This window comes from Loxodonta africana, chromosome 9 (assembly GCF_030014295.1).
Source record: "Loxodonta africana isolate mLoxAfr1 chromosome 9, mLoxAfr1.hap2, whole genome shotgun sequence".
Taxonomy (NCBI): domain Eukaryota; kingdom Metazoa; phylum Chordata; class Mammalia; order Proboscidea; family Elephantidae; genus Loxodonta; species Loxodonta africana.
The window spans coordinates 101164391-101180525 of record NC_087350.1 but is presented as its reverse complement, the minus strand read 5'-3'; the positions used below and the strand labels follow the sequence as shown (position 1 = coordinate 101180525).

The 16135-nt window shown below is 38.6% G+C and overlaps 1 protein-coding gene across 9 annotated transcripts in view; it reads left to right on the top strand.

Annotated features, from left to right (window-relative positions):
* CCDC171 (coiled-coil domain containing 171) overlaps positions 1-16135 on the top strand; it is a 313930-nt gene that overhangs the window by 252623 nt on the left and 45172 nt on the right. For all 9 annotated transcript variants that reach the window (XM_064290475.1, XM_064290472.1, XM_064290471.1 and 6 more), the window contains one exon: positions 7497-7649. In XM_064290475.1, the coding sequence (XP_064146545.1) occupies positions 7497-7649 (153 nt within the window). The remainder of the gene's footprint in view (positions 1-7496; positions 7650-16135) is intronic.

Below are 16135 nucleotides of genomic sequence, written 5' to 3'. Positions count from 1 at the left end.
TAGTTCGTTCTCCGTCTCTAAATCTGTGTTTGTTGTTCAGGGTTCGTAGATTGTTATGTATGTGATCGATTCACTTGTTTTTCCGTGTCTTTGTTGTAAGAGGGTCTGAGGTAACGTCTGCCTAGTCCGCCATCTTGGCTCCGCCCCCCTCTAATTTTTATTATTTGCTTTCTTTTGGTGCCTGAGGGTTTCTTTTGTTCCTCTCTTTCTATTTGTTCAGTTGTAGGGATAATTTTTTGAATTTGTCCCTTTCTTCTTTTTGTACAATTAAATTTGGTATAATTTGACCTCTGAGCACTGCTTTCACTGTGTCCCAGCGGTTCTGCTAGGAAGTGTTTTCATTCTTATTGGATTCTCTGAATTTCTTTATTCCATCCTTAATGTCTTCTATAACCCAGTCTTTTTTGAGCAGGGTTTCTTTCAGTTTCCAAGTTTTTGGTTTCTTTTTCCTGCTTTTTCCGTTATTGATTTCTGTTTTTATGGCCTTATGGTCAGAGAAGATGCTTTGTAACATTTCAATGTTTGGATTCTGTGAAGGCTTGCTTTATGAGCTAATATGTGACCTGTTTTAGAGAATGTCCCATGTGCACTAGAAAAAAAAGTATACTTGACTGCTTTTGGGTGGAGTGTCCTGTATATGTCTTTGAGGTCAAGTTGGTTGATTGTGGCATTTAGATCTTCATTGTCTTTATTGAGTTTCATTCTGAATGTCCTGTCCTTCACCTAAAGTTGTGTGTTGGAGTTTCCTACGATAATTGTGGAGCTGTCTATCTCACTTATCAGTGCGGTTAAAGTTTGCTTTATGTATCTTGGAGCCCTGTCATTGGGTGCATAAGTATTTAGTATGGTTATATCCTCCTCGTATGTTGTCCATTTAATCATCATATACTGTCCTTTCTTATCCTTTGTGGTGGATTTAACTTTAAAGTCTATTTTGTCAGAAATTAATATTGCCATTCCTGCTCTTTTTTGATTGTTGTTTGCTTGATATATCCTTTTAGCTTTCGTTTATTTGTGTCTCTAAGTCTAAGATGTGTCTCTTGTTGGCAGCGTGTAGACGGATTGTGTTTTTTAATTCATCCTGTCACTCTGTCTTTATTGGTGCATTTAGTCTGTTTACATGCAGTGTAATTATGGATAGGTATGAATTTAGTGCTGTCATTTTGATGTCTTTGTGTGTTGTTGACAGTTTCTTTTTCCCACTTAATTTTTTGCGCTGAGCAGTTTATGTATTGTCTTTTCCTCTTATTCACTGTAGTTGATTTTGTTTCTGCTGAGTCTCTATTTTTTTCTTGTATTTTATTTTGATGTGTAGGATACTTTGTCTCCTTTGTGGTTACCTTAATATTTACCCCTATTTTTCTGAATTTAAACCTAACTTTTATTTTTTATATCTCCTTGTCTTCCTCTCCATATGAAAGATGTATGACTACCTTTCTTAGTCCCTCTTTATTGTTTTAATGTTGTCTTCTTTTACATAATAACATTGCTGTTTCCCTATTTTGAGCTTTTTTTAAATCTTGATTTATTTTTGTGATTTGTCTGTCTGGGTAGACATCTGATCTCCCTGTCCAGTGTTCTAGTCTTGAGTTGATACCTGATGTCATTGATTTTTTTTATCCAGAGAACTCCCTTTAGTATTTCTTGTACTTTTGGTTTGGTTTTTACAAATTCCCTAAACTTCTGTTTATCTGGAAATGTCTGAGTTTCACCTTCTTATATGAGAGACAGTTTTGCTGGATATATGATTCTTGGCTGGCAGTTTTTTTCCTTCAAAGCTTTATATAAGTCATCCCGTTGCCTTCTTGAATGCATGGTTTCTGCCGAGTAGTCTGAGCATGTTCTTATTGATACTTCTTTGTAGGTGACTTTTCGTTTATCCCCTGCTGCTCTTAAAATTCTCTGTGTTTGGTTTTGGCAAGTTTGATTATAATATGCCGTGGTGACTTTCTTTTAATATCTACCTTATGTGGAGTTCGATGAGCATCTTGGATAGATACCCTCTCATCTTTCACAATATCAGAGAACTTTTGTGCCAGCAAATCTTCAACAATTTTCTCTGTATTTTCTGTTATCCCTCCCTGTTCTGGTACTCCAACCACTTGTAGATTATTTCTCTTGATAGAGTCCCACATGATTCTTAGGGATTCTTCATTTTTTTATTCTTTTATCTGATTTTTCTTCAAATTCACTGGTGCCAATTGCTTTATCTTCACTCTGACCAATTCTGCCTTCTACTTGCTCAATTCTGCTCCTCTGACTTTCTATTGAGTTGTCTAATTCTGTAATTTTATTGTTCATCTTCTGAATTTCTGATTGCTGTCTCTATGGATTCTTCCAGCTTATTAAATTTTTCATTATGTTCCTGAATAACCTTTTTAATTTCTTCCATTGCTTTATCTTTGTGTTTCTTGGCTTGTTCTGGATATTGCCTGACCTCCTTCCTGATGTCTTGAAGGGTTCTGTATATTAATCTTTTGTAGTCTGCCTCTGGTAATTACAGGAATGCACTTTCGTCTAGAAGATCACTTGATTCTTTGTTTTGAGAGCTTGTTGAAGTGATTGTAGTCTGTTTCTTTATGTGATTTGATATTGACTTGTCCCCAAGCCATCTGTAAGTTATTGTATTAGTTTATTTTGTGTTTGCTTACTGTAACCTAGCTTCTTGCTCTGTTTCGTTTTGATATGCCCAAATGGGTAGCTTGAGCAAGCCAGCTTGATTATTTTCACCTTTGAAGCTCTGAAGTCCTGTCACCAGATGGCTAGAGCTGTTATCAGATATATCAGTCTATGAGTCCATTCACTTTTCTTGTATGAATTTAGCTCAGGTGTCCAGGTAGCCGCTTATCAAGTGTGTGGTACAGGCTCTGTTCTACAGTCTTAGAGAGGCAGGGGTGATTGGTGTAGGTACTGGTATCTGGTTGCAGCAGGGGGTCATGCTCTGAACAAGGTAGGAGGCTTAGAATCGTCCCCAAAGTGTCTCTGAGGAAAGCACATCCCTGTTCCCTAAAGCATACAGGTGGGTGGGTTCTGCAGACGGACTATGGGCACAGAAAGTTTTTGGTTGTAAGGACTGGGAGGTACGGGTTATCCTTGGACCCCTGTCAGGGGTGGCTGGTTGACCTGATTGCAGCCAGCAGTCCTTAGGCCCCTGATGTGGGTAGATGAGTACCCTGTTTAACAGACAAAGTGGTGTCAAACATCAAACACTCACCTTTCCACTGCACAGCTGAAACAGTTGTAGTCTGCCAACAAGGGCCTATTCTGAAATAGTCCCACACAGGTCTATGCAAGGGGAAAAGGTATTCAAAGTCCACGGACCTTTTATGCCTGGATAGGAGCTGCTTCTGTCCAGAGCTCCCGAGGTTAGTGGAGCTGGCAAATTATCTTTTCCCTTAATTGCAGGTTTATTCCTTCTCCAAGGCCGGGAGGATGGCTCTAGGCACAACAGGGCCTGTCTCAAGTCCAGGGAAATCAACGGCCACTGAAACTGGCTTGGGGTGGGGGTGAAGTAAAATATATGTAAGTACTTAGCTTTTGCCGAGAGCGCTGTTCTTCTCTGGTTCTGGAGGTGTGAGTAGGCTGTGTGGCTGGCTGCTTCTCCCTGATGATACTGCAGCTGAATGCTAGTACCAGCCCACCACGGCCGCTCCCGGAAATGTTGCCTGAGTGCTTCTGGCGATTTAGTTCCAGTAACTCCTCTCTGCTTCTGAACCGTCTCTTCCTCCCTCTGCTGCTCAGTTCACTTTCTAACTTTGCCTTTGATGTTCAAGGTTCCTAGCTTGTCATAAATATAATGGTTTCACTTGTTTTTTCAGGTCTTTGTTGTGAGAGGGCTCACTGGAAGCATCTGTATATTCTGCCACCTTGGCCTTGCCCTCTGGTTTTATATATATACATATCTATAGGGTCACTATGAGTCAGAATCCACTCAATGGCAACGAGTTTGGGTTTTCTTGGCTATATATTTACATATATGAGTGTTGTTGTTTGGTGCTGTCAAGTCAGTTCCGACTCGTAGAGACCCTGTGTACAACAGAAAGAAACATTATCCAGTCCTGCACCATCTTTACAATTGTTACAATGCTTGAGCCTGTCGTGGGTTGAATTGTGTCCCCCAAAAATATGTGTCAACTTGGCTAGGTCATGATTCCCAGTATTGTGTGATTGTCCACCATTTCTCATATCGTGTGATTTTCCTATGTGTTGTAAATCCTACCTTTATGATGTTAATGAGGTGGGATTATCGGCACTTATGTTAATGAAGCAGGGCTCAGGCTACAAGATTGGGTTGTGTCTTAAGTCAATCTCTTTTGCAATATAAAGGAGAGAAATAAGCAGAGAGACAGGGAGACCTCATATCACCAAGAAACAAGAGCCAGGAGAATAACCCATCCTTTGGATCCAGGTTCCCTGCGCTGAGAAGCTTCTTTCTTTTGATTTTATAACTCCAAGTCTTTGTACATTTCATTATATTACATCTCAATATTATGTATATAGATATGGTTATTGTTGTTAGGTGCTGTCAAGTTGTTTTGACTCATGTATCACAGAACAAAACATTGCCTGGTCCTGCACTATCCTTACAATTGTTTTTATGCTTAAGCCCATTGTTGCAGCCACTGTGTCAATCCATCTGGTTAAGGGTTTTCCTCTTTTTCGTTGACTGTCTACTTTACCAAGCATATGTCTCACCTATCACAGAAATGACTTTTCTATGAAATGGCGATTGTCTTGTTAGGTTTTAGTAGAGAATTTAAAAATAGAGCTATAGTAATACTGCAATGAAATTCAGGAATTTGTAGTTTTTAGAGGACTTCCTTAGACACAATATAGTTGAATGGTTAAGAAAATAGCTTGGCACTGGATACACTTGAGTTTGAATCCTGACAGCCATATAACTAATTGTGATCCTGGGCAAGTTACTTAATTTCTCCAAGACCCTGATTTTTACTCTGGAAAACTAGGTTAAAAATACTGTTTATTCTGATGGCTATTGTAAGGATAAATGAAATAAAGCATGTAATAGGCTTACAGAGTTTCCTGGCCTGCAATATACACTTAATAAATGTTAGCTATTTTAATTATCTGAACCTTACAACTTTCAGAAGTAGGCAAGAAAAAAATGACTCTTCTTCCCATTTTATAGTTGAGGAGATGGTAGCTCAGAGATTGAGTGGCATTGCTTAACAACATAAAGCTATGTAAGTGACAGCATGAGGATCAGAGAAAAGCAGGACTTGTGATACCTGGTCCACTCTCTCAGTGGAGAAGACAATAAATTTATAAGAGTAGAGAGGGACTTGGCATAGGAACATACAGATACTGTTTAGTTTCAGATTTTTGCATACTTTTCAAACCCAGAGACATAAAAAAAGGCCTGGCGATCTGCTTCTGTTAAGATTACAACCAGGAAAACCCTATGGAGCAGTTCTACTCTGTAACAAATGCAGTCGCCATGAGTCAAAATTGACTCAATGGCAACTAAAAACATTAGCTATAAACTTACCTTGAAATGACTGAACATCAGGTGGGTTAGGACTGTGCGTATTTAGTGTTGCATAATAGAATTTAGGAACCCTTTGGCAAGTGGTGGAAACCCTGCTGGTGTAGTGGTGAAGTGCTACAGCTGCTAACCAAAAGGTTGGCAGTTCAGATTCACCAGGTGCTTCCTGGAAACTCTATGGGGCAGTTCTACCCTGCCCTGTAGGGTCACTATGAGTTGGAATCAACTTGACGGCAATGGGTTTGGTATGGGTTTTGGTTGGCGGGTGATGCAGTGGTTAAGTGCTTGGCTGCTAACTGAAGGATTGGTGGTTTGAATCCTCCAACAGCTCCACAGAAGAAAGATGTTGCAGTCTGCTTCTGTAAAGATTACAGCTTTGGAAACCCTATGGGGCAGCCCTATAGGTCGCTGTAAGTCAAAATCTACTTGACAGCAATGGGTTTTTTAATAGAATGTACTTCTGTTTACACCATTATTTTATGCTAGCAGCTGTGCTTCTGCTTCTTTTTCAGCTTGAACAAAGTATATTGATAATTCATTAGACTGAGTGTTGTGATTGCATTTTCCCAACTATCTTCATCCTTTCCTATAAGGTATTATATGTTAATATTCAGCTTGAGGTTTTTTGTCTTTTCCAATTTTTCTTTCATTCATTTAGTCATTCATTCATTCAGCCAGTCATTAATTTAGTCATCAGTCATTCAAACAAATACCCACTGTGGGGCATTGTTATCCCTGAAGATACAGATGTGTAAGGTACAGTCCTGGCCGTAAGGAGCTCCTCAGTGTAGTAAAGAAGATAAGCAGGTAAACTAATAAATTTCTGCTATGTGAATAAATGCAATAGTAGAAAAAGGCATAAGGGACCCACAGCGAACCAGGGTAGAAGTTTACTCTGCCTTTCGGCTAAGGCTCAAAATAGGCTTCTTGAAGGAGGAGGTGTGTGAACTAGATTTTTGAGGGCAAATAGTGACTTATTAGGTACAAAAGTGTAGATTTTCTTACTCTTACCTATGAATAATTAATATACTTCTGTTTCCCAGGCATTGTGTACACTATTCTTACTCTTTGTTCACCAGATTATTACTTCACATGCATTCAGAAATGCTCCAATGTGTTGTTTCCCAAAGCTTTCCCTAATCAGACCCGTGAGATTGTATGCGATTTAATTCTCAGACTGTCTACCATAGTACTAAGTTGTAGCTGTGGTTGGAACATTTTTTCTTGTCAATAATATAACGTTTGATTTTATTTTGCTATGTTTGAGGTATTCTGAAAGACTGTTTTTAAAAGCCGTACTAAAGTTTACTACAGGTGCTTTAGAAGGAAGTCTATAAAATGTCATTAGACAGTAATAAGGAGGTCTCACAATCCCCAAAATATTATGATTTTTAGGAGAGATAAAAAGTTACCAACATTTGCATCATTTATTATAAATAGTATAATGTGAGGGTATTCCTCTGATATATGAATGAACGTAATTGTGCTTTTACAATGTAAGAATTATGTTATTTACTCTTAAAAATTCACAAGATTGTTTCAGCTCCTTTTGTTTTAAAACACTTGTTTTTTAGGTGGATTGAAGGTTTTACTAAGTCAGCTCATTTTGGAATAGCCTGTTTACCTATCCATCTGTTGTGTGTCTCTTAAGATTGAAATTTAGGTCAAATTGTAACTTGAATTTAACTATAGTAAAGAAAATAAGTGTGCTGTCTTTAAAAACTGCATTCTAAATTTTGAGCACAATAGATCAAAGTATATCTTATTTAAATAAATACTCTGAAAAAGAAGTCTCAATTATTTTTTCCCAAAACTTTCCTAAAATAGTTACTGTTCTCAATGTAAAATTTGAGGTTATCTTTATTATTTTAAAGAAAGATGAAAAGTTGTTTATTTTGAAATTTTAATGATTTTGCTTTCTAATTATGAAAATTCTCCTTTGGGGACAGCTTTACTTGAATTGTATGTGACATTATTTTTATTTCTTAAGGCTATGATTAAAAGTTTCATGGATGTCTACCAGCTTGCAAGCGCTAGAATTGCTACATTAGAGAAGGAAATGACATCTCATCGAAATCACATCGCAACCTTGAAATCAGAACTTCATACAGCTTGTTTACGGGAAAATGAAAGTTTACAATCAGTAAGTCCTTGTCCTACAGTATTTTCCTCTTCTTTTAATCTTAGGTCACATTTATATTTATGTTTTTACTGCTCACAAGATTGTTGGCCAATATATATAATTTAGGGTAAATGATTAATCAAGCGGCATAAAATTATTAGTGTGGAGAAATTTTTGAAGGAAGAAAAGCAATTAATTTTTGCATTGTATCACATATAAAGATCACATATAAAGATATGCATATTGTTACCAGTGCTAAAGCACTGCAACAAGATTCCTTTGTGTTTGGCAGTGCAGCTGACAGTTGGCTTTGGCAGTATGCATAGTTAGAGCTTTGCAACTGTCTGAAGAGTCAGTGTGTCCCATTAAGACAGAATATTATTAATTATGTGTATAACCAAAATGGTAATTAGAACATGTGATTATTCTCTGTAGAAAACTAGACTTATCCATAATACATGCCTAGCTAAAGATGCATGTTGTGATTCATCTATATGATTAAAATTCAGTTTCAGCAGGCATTTTATATCTTAAAATTTTAGCCTGTGATGAAACTTGGGCTCATTTAAGACTAAAAAAAATTTCTATGTTTGAAAAATATGTATTTGGGGAGTTTTAAAAAGACATATTTGTAATATAAAGAAATAAATAAACTTTTTTTGTCAAAAGGCAGATATGGCAACAGTGAGATAGATTAACAGGGCTACCAGTGATTGGAAAATCTTTTTTCCTTGTTTGATTTGGTAACGTTGGAAAAGATTAACTCATAAGGGAAAACAGCATCCACTTTATCCTTCTGTGTTGACCCATTTCAAATGATGTATTCAACAGAAAAGGAGTTAGCATTAGAACAAATAGGTGCATGGCTGTGGTTTGGTTCCTCAGTTCTTTCGGATCACAGTATAAGCGTCAGCATCTCAGTGCAGCCTTTTCTGATCATGATATTTAAAATGCAGCATTCTGCACACCCCTCTACCACACACACACACGCACACACACAAATTGTCTCTCCTGCCCCATATTGCCTATCCGCCTCTACCTTTCTCGCTGTGTTTTTTTTTTTTTTAACTACAGCACTTATCATCAGCTGACATATATTTATTTGCTTATTGTCCATCTGCTCCCTACCTTCAATAGAATATAGACTCCATAAAGATAAGCAATAAGAGTGTTTTCTTCAGTGCTGTATACCAGTGCCTAAAATAATGCCTGGCACGCTGTAGGCCCTCAACAAGTATTTATTGAATGAAAAATGCTAGCAATAAATCCAATAAATGCAAAAAATCAATTATTTAGGACCTGAGATGTGAGTTAATTTGAGTTCAACAGTTTAAAGAACTGTTGATTTCTTAACGAGAGAGTAGTAATGACCTCCATTATGAGAGATTAAAATGAGGAGGAATTTGTTTTTTTTTCCTGTGAGGTAGGTACATTTATTATTATTCATTTTCACATATGAGAAAATTGAGACAGAGAGGTTAAGTAACTTGCCCAAGGCCAAACAGCTGATCTCTGGAGCCCACTGCTTATTCACTGTATGACCCTTCCCCAATCTATCTATCTGTCCCATATCCATGATCCCTTATGACTATCAGGCCTAATAACATATTAAGTTATTAGAGGTCCAATGCTTAATTAAAAAAAAAAAAAATTATTGTGTTTTAGGTGAAAGCTTACAGACCAAATTAGTTTTCCATTTAACAAATTGTACACAAGTGTCCCATGACATTGATTGCAATCACCACGCTGTCAACACTCCTCCCCATTTCTGCCCTGGGTCCTCCGTTTCCTTTTGTCTGGTTTTCCTACCCCTTCCTGCTTTCTCATTTTGCTTTTGGACAGATGTTGCCCTTTTAGTCTCGTATAATTGTTCTATGAAGCATGTTCTTTTCGGGTGTTACTATTTATTTTACAGGCCTATCGCTTGGCTGGAAGGTGGTTTCTGGGAATGGCCGCCGTTCCATCAGAGAGTTATCTTAGGGCCATAGTCTCGGAGGTTCCTCCAGTCTCTATCAGACCAGTAAATCTGGTCTTTTTTTTTTTTTTTTTTTTGATGAATTTGATTTTTTTGAGGAGGAAATTTTTTAAAAATTTGAATAAATATTTAGAATTTTCTAGTCTTTCTTTGAAACATATTGAAGTTTTTTCCTGCTAACTCACTAATCCTATTGGTTAATATTATATGGTTTAGGTTGTATCAGCTTTGTTGGGTTGTACTTTTGTTTATTGTTTGTTATTAATATAAAAATTACTTTTAAGAAACATCAAAGTTGATAATATTAGATTGTTTCTCTATAGGTTCAAAAAATTTTTACCAATTATTATGCCAAAAACCAAACCAAGCCCATTGCTGTCGAGTCAATTCCAACTTACCGTGACCCTGTAGGACAGAGTAGAACTGCCCCATAGAGTTTACCAAGAGCAGATGGATTCGAACTGCTGACCTTTTGGTTAGCAGCCAAGCTCTTAACCACTGCACCACCAAAGCGCCAACATTATTATGCTACTGCTATCTTAATGGTGTTGTGCTTAATTTACCCTACTACTACACTAAAACTCTGCTTCTCATCCTTTTTTTCCTTTCTGGATACATCTGCAGGGCATGTTCATTATCTCATTTGTAAGAGGTGGTTCACCGTGGCAGTGATTCTTAAGAGGAGACATATGTAACGTGAAAAATTCCACCAGGTGATTCTGATATGTCCTCCTAGGAGAATGCCACCCAGTCCCATGTCCCTATGAGTTGTGCATGCTCTGATCTCTTCCCTTAGTGAAGAATCACTATTTTTAAAACAGTAATGAGTTTGAATAATAATTTTTATTTTTCAATGAATTTGTGTACAAATCTTCTGTGGGGGAAGTAGAAGAGCAGGTCTTAGTCTCTGTATTTTACAGATGACAGGCAATATAGTTTGGTGGATAAGAGTATGAGCTGTGGAGTTGTATTCATCAGGAATGCTACCAAGTGTAAATAACAGAAAGCCTGACAAGCATGGCTTAAAATAGTTTCTTTTTCTCTCTCTCTCACATAACAAGAAGTTAGAAGTAGGTAGCCATTGCCAAGTTTAGTGACTCAACTTCTCTGTAATTTCCATGCCTCTTCTCATTGTCATAAGATAAAGCTCAGCTCTAGGTTTTGCAGTCACTTTTAAGTCAAGGGAATGGAATGGCCCCAGCTATATCTGATATCGAGATGTGTGTGCGTGTGTGTGTGTATTTAAAAAGGGAATGCCTTCCAAGGATGTTCCAAACAACTTCCACTTATATCCCATTTGTTGGAAATGGGTCATGTGGCCCCCCTAAGCTATAATGAGTCAAGGGAAAAGGGAGTTAGGAATAATGGGTATTGGATTAGCCAACTAGTGGTGTATGCCGTAGATGTGAGATAGATCTGGGTTGTTCTGTCAGTGGTTAACTGTGTGGCTTGGAGCTCAGGTTTTTCATCTGTAAAATGGGGATAATGATATTATTATCTAATAGAGATATTAGGAGGTCTAATGAGGAGTGTTAAATTACTTGGAACTTTGATTTGCACTTAGTGAGTAGCCCTCCCTCCCCCAAAAAAGTGTTTGCTCTTATTCCTATCACTATTATCTTGATGGATCCCTGGTGGCAGAGTGGTTAGGAGGTTGGCTGCTAACCAAAAGATCAGCAGTTTGAATCCACCAGCCACTCCTTGGAAACCATATGGGGAAGTTCTACTCTGTTCTACAGGTTGCTGTGAGTCAGAATTGACTTGATGACAACAGTTTTTTGGTTTATTATCTTGATAAAAAGTAATTGAATTGCACTTGGGAAAAGATTATTTACTAACTTAACATCTTCTAATCCAGTATTTATTGAGCACCTCTCTATGGCAAGCATTGTGCTATGTTCTAGGGATATAGTGTGAACCAAAACAGACAAAGCTTGTTCTCATGGATTTGAAACCAGTAGTGGAAGTAATCATTTTTTATGTAATCGAACTAATTGGTATAAAATGATTACTTCTACAACTAAATTTCAAATAGTTCCTTTATCTCCCAAGGAAGGTTCAATCCTACCATGTTTCCTATTTCTACGTGTTTGGAATAGCAGTACTTCAACTGATGATGACCAACCTTTCTAGCTTTCTGGAGAAGCTGTCTTTTCCACTGGATTTCTTCCCTCTGTTAATGCCGCCACCAGTGGTGTAGCCATTGTATTGGCCACACTGACTCCTCTTGCTCCACCATCTGACTCTGGCTTCTAGATTTCCTTAACTTCATATCTAGAATCTGGTTTATTCCAGATTCCAGAAACAGTTTTGGCTCTAGACAGAGGGGAATAGGAAGACTCTGGTTAAATAATTTGCTAGCTTGCCAAGTTGGTCTTCTGGTACACTCAAGTGCTCAATAACTGAGTAGCCCCCTTTCTCAGTGATGGATTTTCCAGCCTTACATTGTAATATCACGGGAGCTGAAGCCTTGGTCAAACCAAACCCATTGCTGTCAAGTCGATTCTGACTCATACCAACGCTGTAGGACAGAGCAGAACTGCTCATAGGGTTCTACTCTGTCCTATAGGGTTTCCAAGGCTCTAAATCATTATGGAAGCTGACTGCCACGTCTTTCTCCCGAGGAGCAGCTGGTGGGTTCTAGTGGGTTTGGACCACTGACTTTTTCATTAGCTGCTGAGTGCTTTAACTACTGCACCACCAGGGCTCCTTGAAACCTTGGTATTTTCTGCCAAATCTTTATCCTGGCTATCTGAACCTCCTCTTCTGAAACCGGCCTGAATTTCTGGCAGTTCCCTGTTGATATACTGCTGCAGCCGTTTTTGAATGATCTTCAGCAAAATTTTGCTTACGTGTGATATTAATGATATTGTTCTATAATTTCCACATTTGTTTGGATCACCTTTCTTGGGAATAGGCATAAAATGGATCTCTTCCAGTCAGTTGGCCAGGAAGCTGTCTTCCATATTTCTTGGCATAGACGAGTGAGCACCTCCAGCGCTGCATCTGTTTGTTGAAACATCTCAGTTGATATTCCGTCAATTCTTGGAGCCTTGTTTTTTGCCAGTGCCTTCAGAGCAGCTTGGACTTCTTCCTTCGTTACCATCAGTTCCTGATTATATGCTACCTCTTGAAATGGTTGAACATCAACTAATTCTTTTTGGTATAATGACTCTGTGTATTCCTTCCATCTTCTTTTGATGCTTCCTGTGTCGTTTAATTTTTCCCCATAGAATCCTTCACTATTGTAATTGCAACTCGAGGCTTGAATTTTTTCTTCAGTTCTTTCAGCTTGAGTAACGCCGAGTGTGTTCTTAACTTTTTGGTTTTCCATCTTCAACCCTTTGCACATGTCATTATAATACTTTGTCTTCTCAAGTTGGCCTTCGAAATCTTCTGTTCAGTTCTTTTACTTCATCAATTCTTCCTTTGCTTTAGCTGCTCGATGTTCGAGAGCAAGTTTCAGAGTCTCCTCTGAAATCCCTCTTGGTCTTTTCTTTCTTTGCTGTCTTTTCAGTGACCTCTTGCTTTCTTCATGAATGATATCCTTGATGTCATTCCACAACTTGTCCAGTCTTCGGTCACTAGTGTTCAATGCATCAAATCTATTCTTCAGATAGTCTCTAAATTCAGGTGGGATATACTCAAGGCCATATTTTGGCTCTCGTGGACTTGATCTGATTTTCTTCAGTTTCAGCTTGAACTTGTATATGAGCAATTGATGGTCTGTTCCACAGTCGGCCCCTGGCCTTGTTCTGACTGATGATATTGAACTTTTCCATTGTCTCTTTCCACAGATACAGTCAGTTTGATTTCTGCATGTTCCATCTGGCGAGGTCCATGTGTATAGTCGCTGTTTATGTTGGTGAAAGAAGGTATTTGCAATGAAGAAGTCGTTGGTCTTGCAAAATTCTGTCATTTGATCTCTGGCATTGCTTCTGTCACCAAGGCCACATTTTCCAACTACCGATCCTTCTTCTTTGTTTCCAACTTTCACATTCCAATCCCCAGTAATTATCAATGCATCTTGATTGCATGTTTGATCCATTTCAGACTGCAGCAGCTGATAAAAATCTTCTGTTCATCTTTGGCCCTAGTGGTTGGTGGGTAAATTTGAATAATAGTTGTATTAACTGGTCTTCCTTGTAGGCATATGGATATTACCCTATCACTGATGGCATTGTGCTTCAAGATAAATCTTGCAATGTTCTTTTTGAAAATGAATGCAACACCATTCCTCTTCAAGTTGTCATTCCCAGCATAGTAGACTGTATGATTGTCCGAATCAAAATGGCCAATACCAGTCCATTTCAGCTCACTAATGCCTAGGGTATTGATGTTTATGCATTCCATTTCATTTTTGACGATTTCCAATTTCCCTAGATTCATACTTCGTACATTCCAGGTTCTGATTATTAACAGATGTTTGCAGCTGTTTCTTCTCATTTTGAGTCTTGCCAAATCAGCAAATGAAGGTCCCGAAAGCTTTACTCCATCCACGTCATTAAGGTCGACTCTACTTTGAGGAGGCAGCTCTTCCCCAGTCATCTTTTGAGTGCCTTCCAACCTGGGGGGCTCATTTTCCAGCACTATATCAGATAGTGTTCCGTTGCTATTCATAAGGTTTTCACTGGCCAATGCTTTTCAGAAGTAGACTGCCGGGTCCTTCTTCCTAGTCTGTCTTAGTCTGGAAGCTCAGCTGAAACCTGTCCTCCATGGGTGACCCTGCTGGTATCTGAATACCAGTGGCATAGCTTTCAGCATCACAGCAACACACAAGCCCCCAGAGTATGACAAACTGATAGACACATGGGCCAGTTTCAGAAGAGGACGTGGAACCAGGGACATCATTGCTAATGTCAGATGGATCCTGGCTGAAAGCAGAGAATACCAGAAGGATGTTTACCTGTGTTTTATTGACTCTGCAGAGGCATTCGACTATGTGGATCATAATAAATTATAAATAACATTGCAAAGAGTGGAAATTCCATAACACTTAATTGTGCTCATGAGGAACCTTCATATAGATCAAGAAGCAGTTGTTCAGACAGAACAAGGGGATACTGACTGGTTAAAGTCAGGAAAGGTGTGCATCAGGGTTGAATTCTTTCACCATACCTATTTGATCTGTATGCTGAGCAAATAATCCGAGAAGCTGGACTATATGAAGAAGAACGGGGCATCAGTATTGGAGGAAGACTCATTAACAACTTGCATTATGCAGGTGACACAACCTTGCTTGCTGAAAGTGAAGAGGACCTGAAGCACTTACTAATGAAGATCAAAGACCACAGCCTTCAGTATGGATTACACCTGAACGTAAAGAAAACAAAAATCCTCACAAGTGGACCAATGAGCAACATCATGATAAACAGAGAAAAGATTGAAGTTGTCCGGGATTTCATTTTGGATCCACAATCAAGAGCCATAGAAGCAGCACTCAAGAAATCAAAAGAAGCATTGCATTGGGTAAATCTGCTGCAAAGGACCTCTTTAAAGTGTTGAAGAGCAAGGATGTCACCTTGAAGACTAAGGTGTGCCTGACCCAATCCATGGTATTTTCAATCACATCATATGCATGTGAAAGCTGGACAATGAATAAGGAAGACCAAAGAAGAACTGATGCCTTTGAATTGTGGTGTTGGTGAAGAATATTGAATATACCATGGACTGCCAAAAGAATGAACAAATCTGTCTTAGAAGAAGTACAACCAGAATGCTCCTTGGAAGCAAAGATGGCGAGACTCTGTCTCACATACTTTGGACATGTTGTCAGGAGGGATCAGTCCCTGGAGAAGGACATTGTGCTTGGCAAAGTATAGGATCAGCGGAAAAGAGGAAGAACCTCAACAAGGTGGATTGACACAGTGGCGACAATGAGCTCAAGCATAACAACGATTGTGAGGATGGCGCAGGACTGGGCAATGCTTCGTTCTGTTGTGCATAGAGTCGCTATGAGTCAGAACCGACTCGACAGCACCTAACAACAAAGCCTGAACCTGTACCTGTTGCATTCTCCGTTGCTACCTAAACTGATGCCTAGGGTCTCTTTTCTTACTTGGTCCTGCCTACCAAAAAGTTATCTTCCCAATTTTGGTATCTTCTTTTTGGACTCATGTGCCACAGAGCAAATTATTTCTAAGTTTAAGCTCCTAGTCTGCCTGACTGAATGCACCATGTGCATTCCTACCTCTGTGCTTTTGCTTGCAACATGCTGCTGTGCCCTCCTTTGCACCTGTTTAAATTCTACGCTCTTGGAAGACTCAGCTCAGCTTTAATTTTCTGTGTTAACCCTTCCCTGATCATCCCAGCACAAAGTGGTGTTTCTCATTTACGAATTCCAGTAGCAATTGTTTGTACTCTTGTTTTTGAAACAAGACATTTTCATCTTCAGCAAAAATTTAAAAACTTGTGTTCATTCATTTTCTTTATTTTTAATGTAAATTTTTCTTAATGAAATATAACATGCATATAGAAATGTATATAATTAGTAAGTGTACAGATGATAAATGCTAACAAAATGAGCACAGCA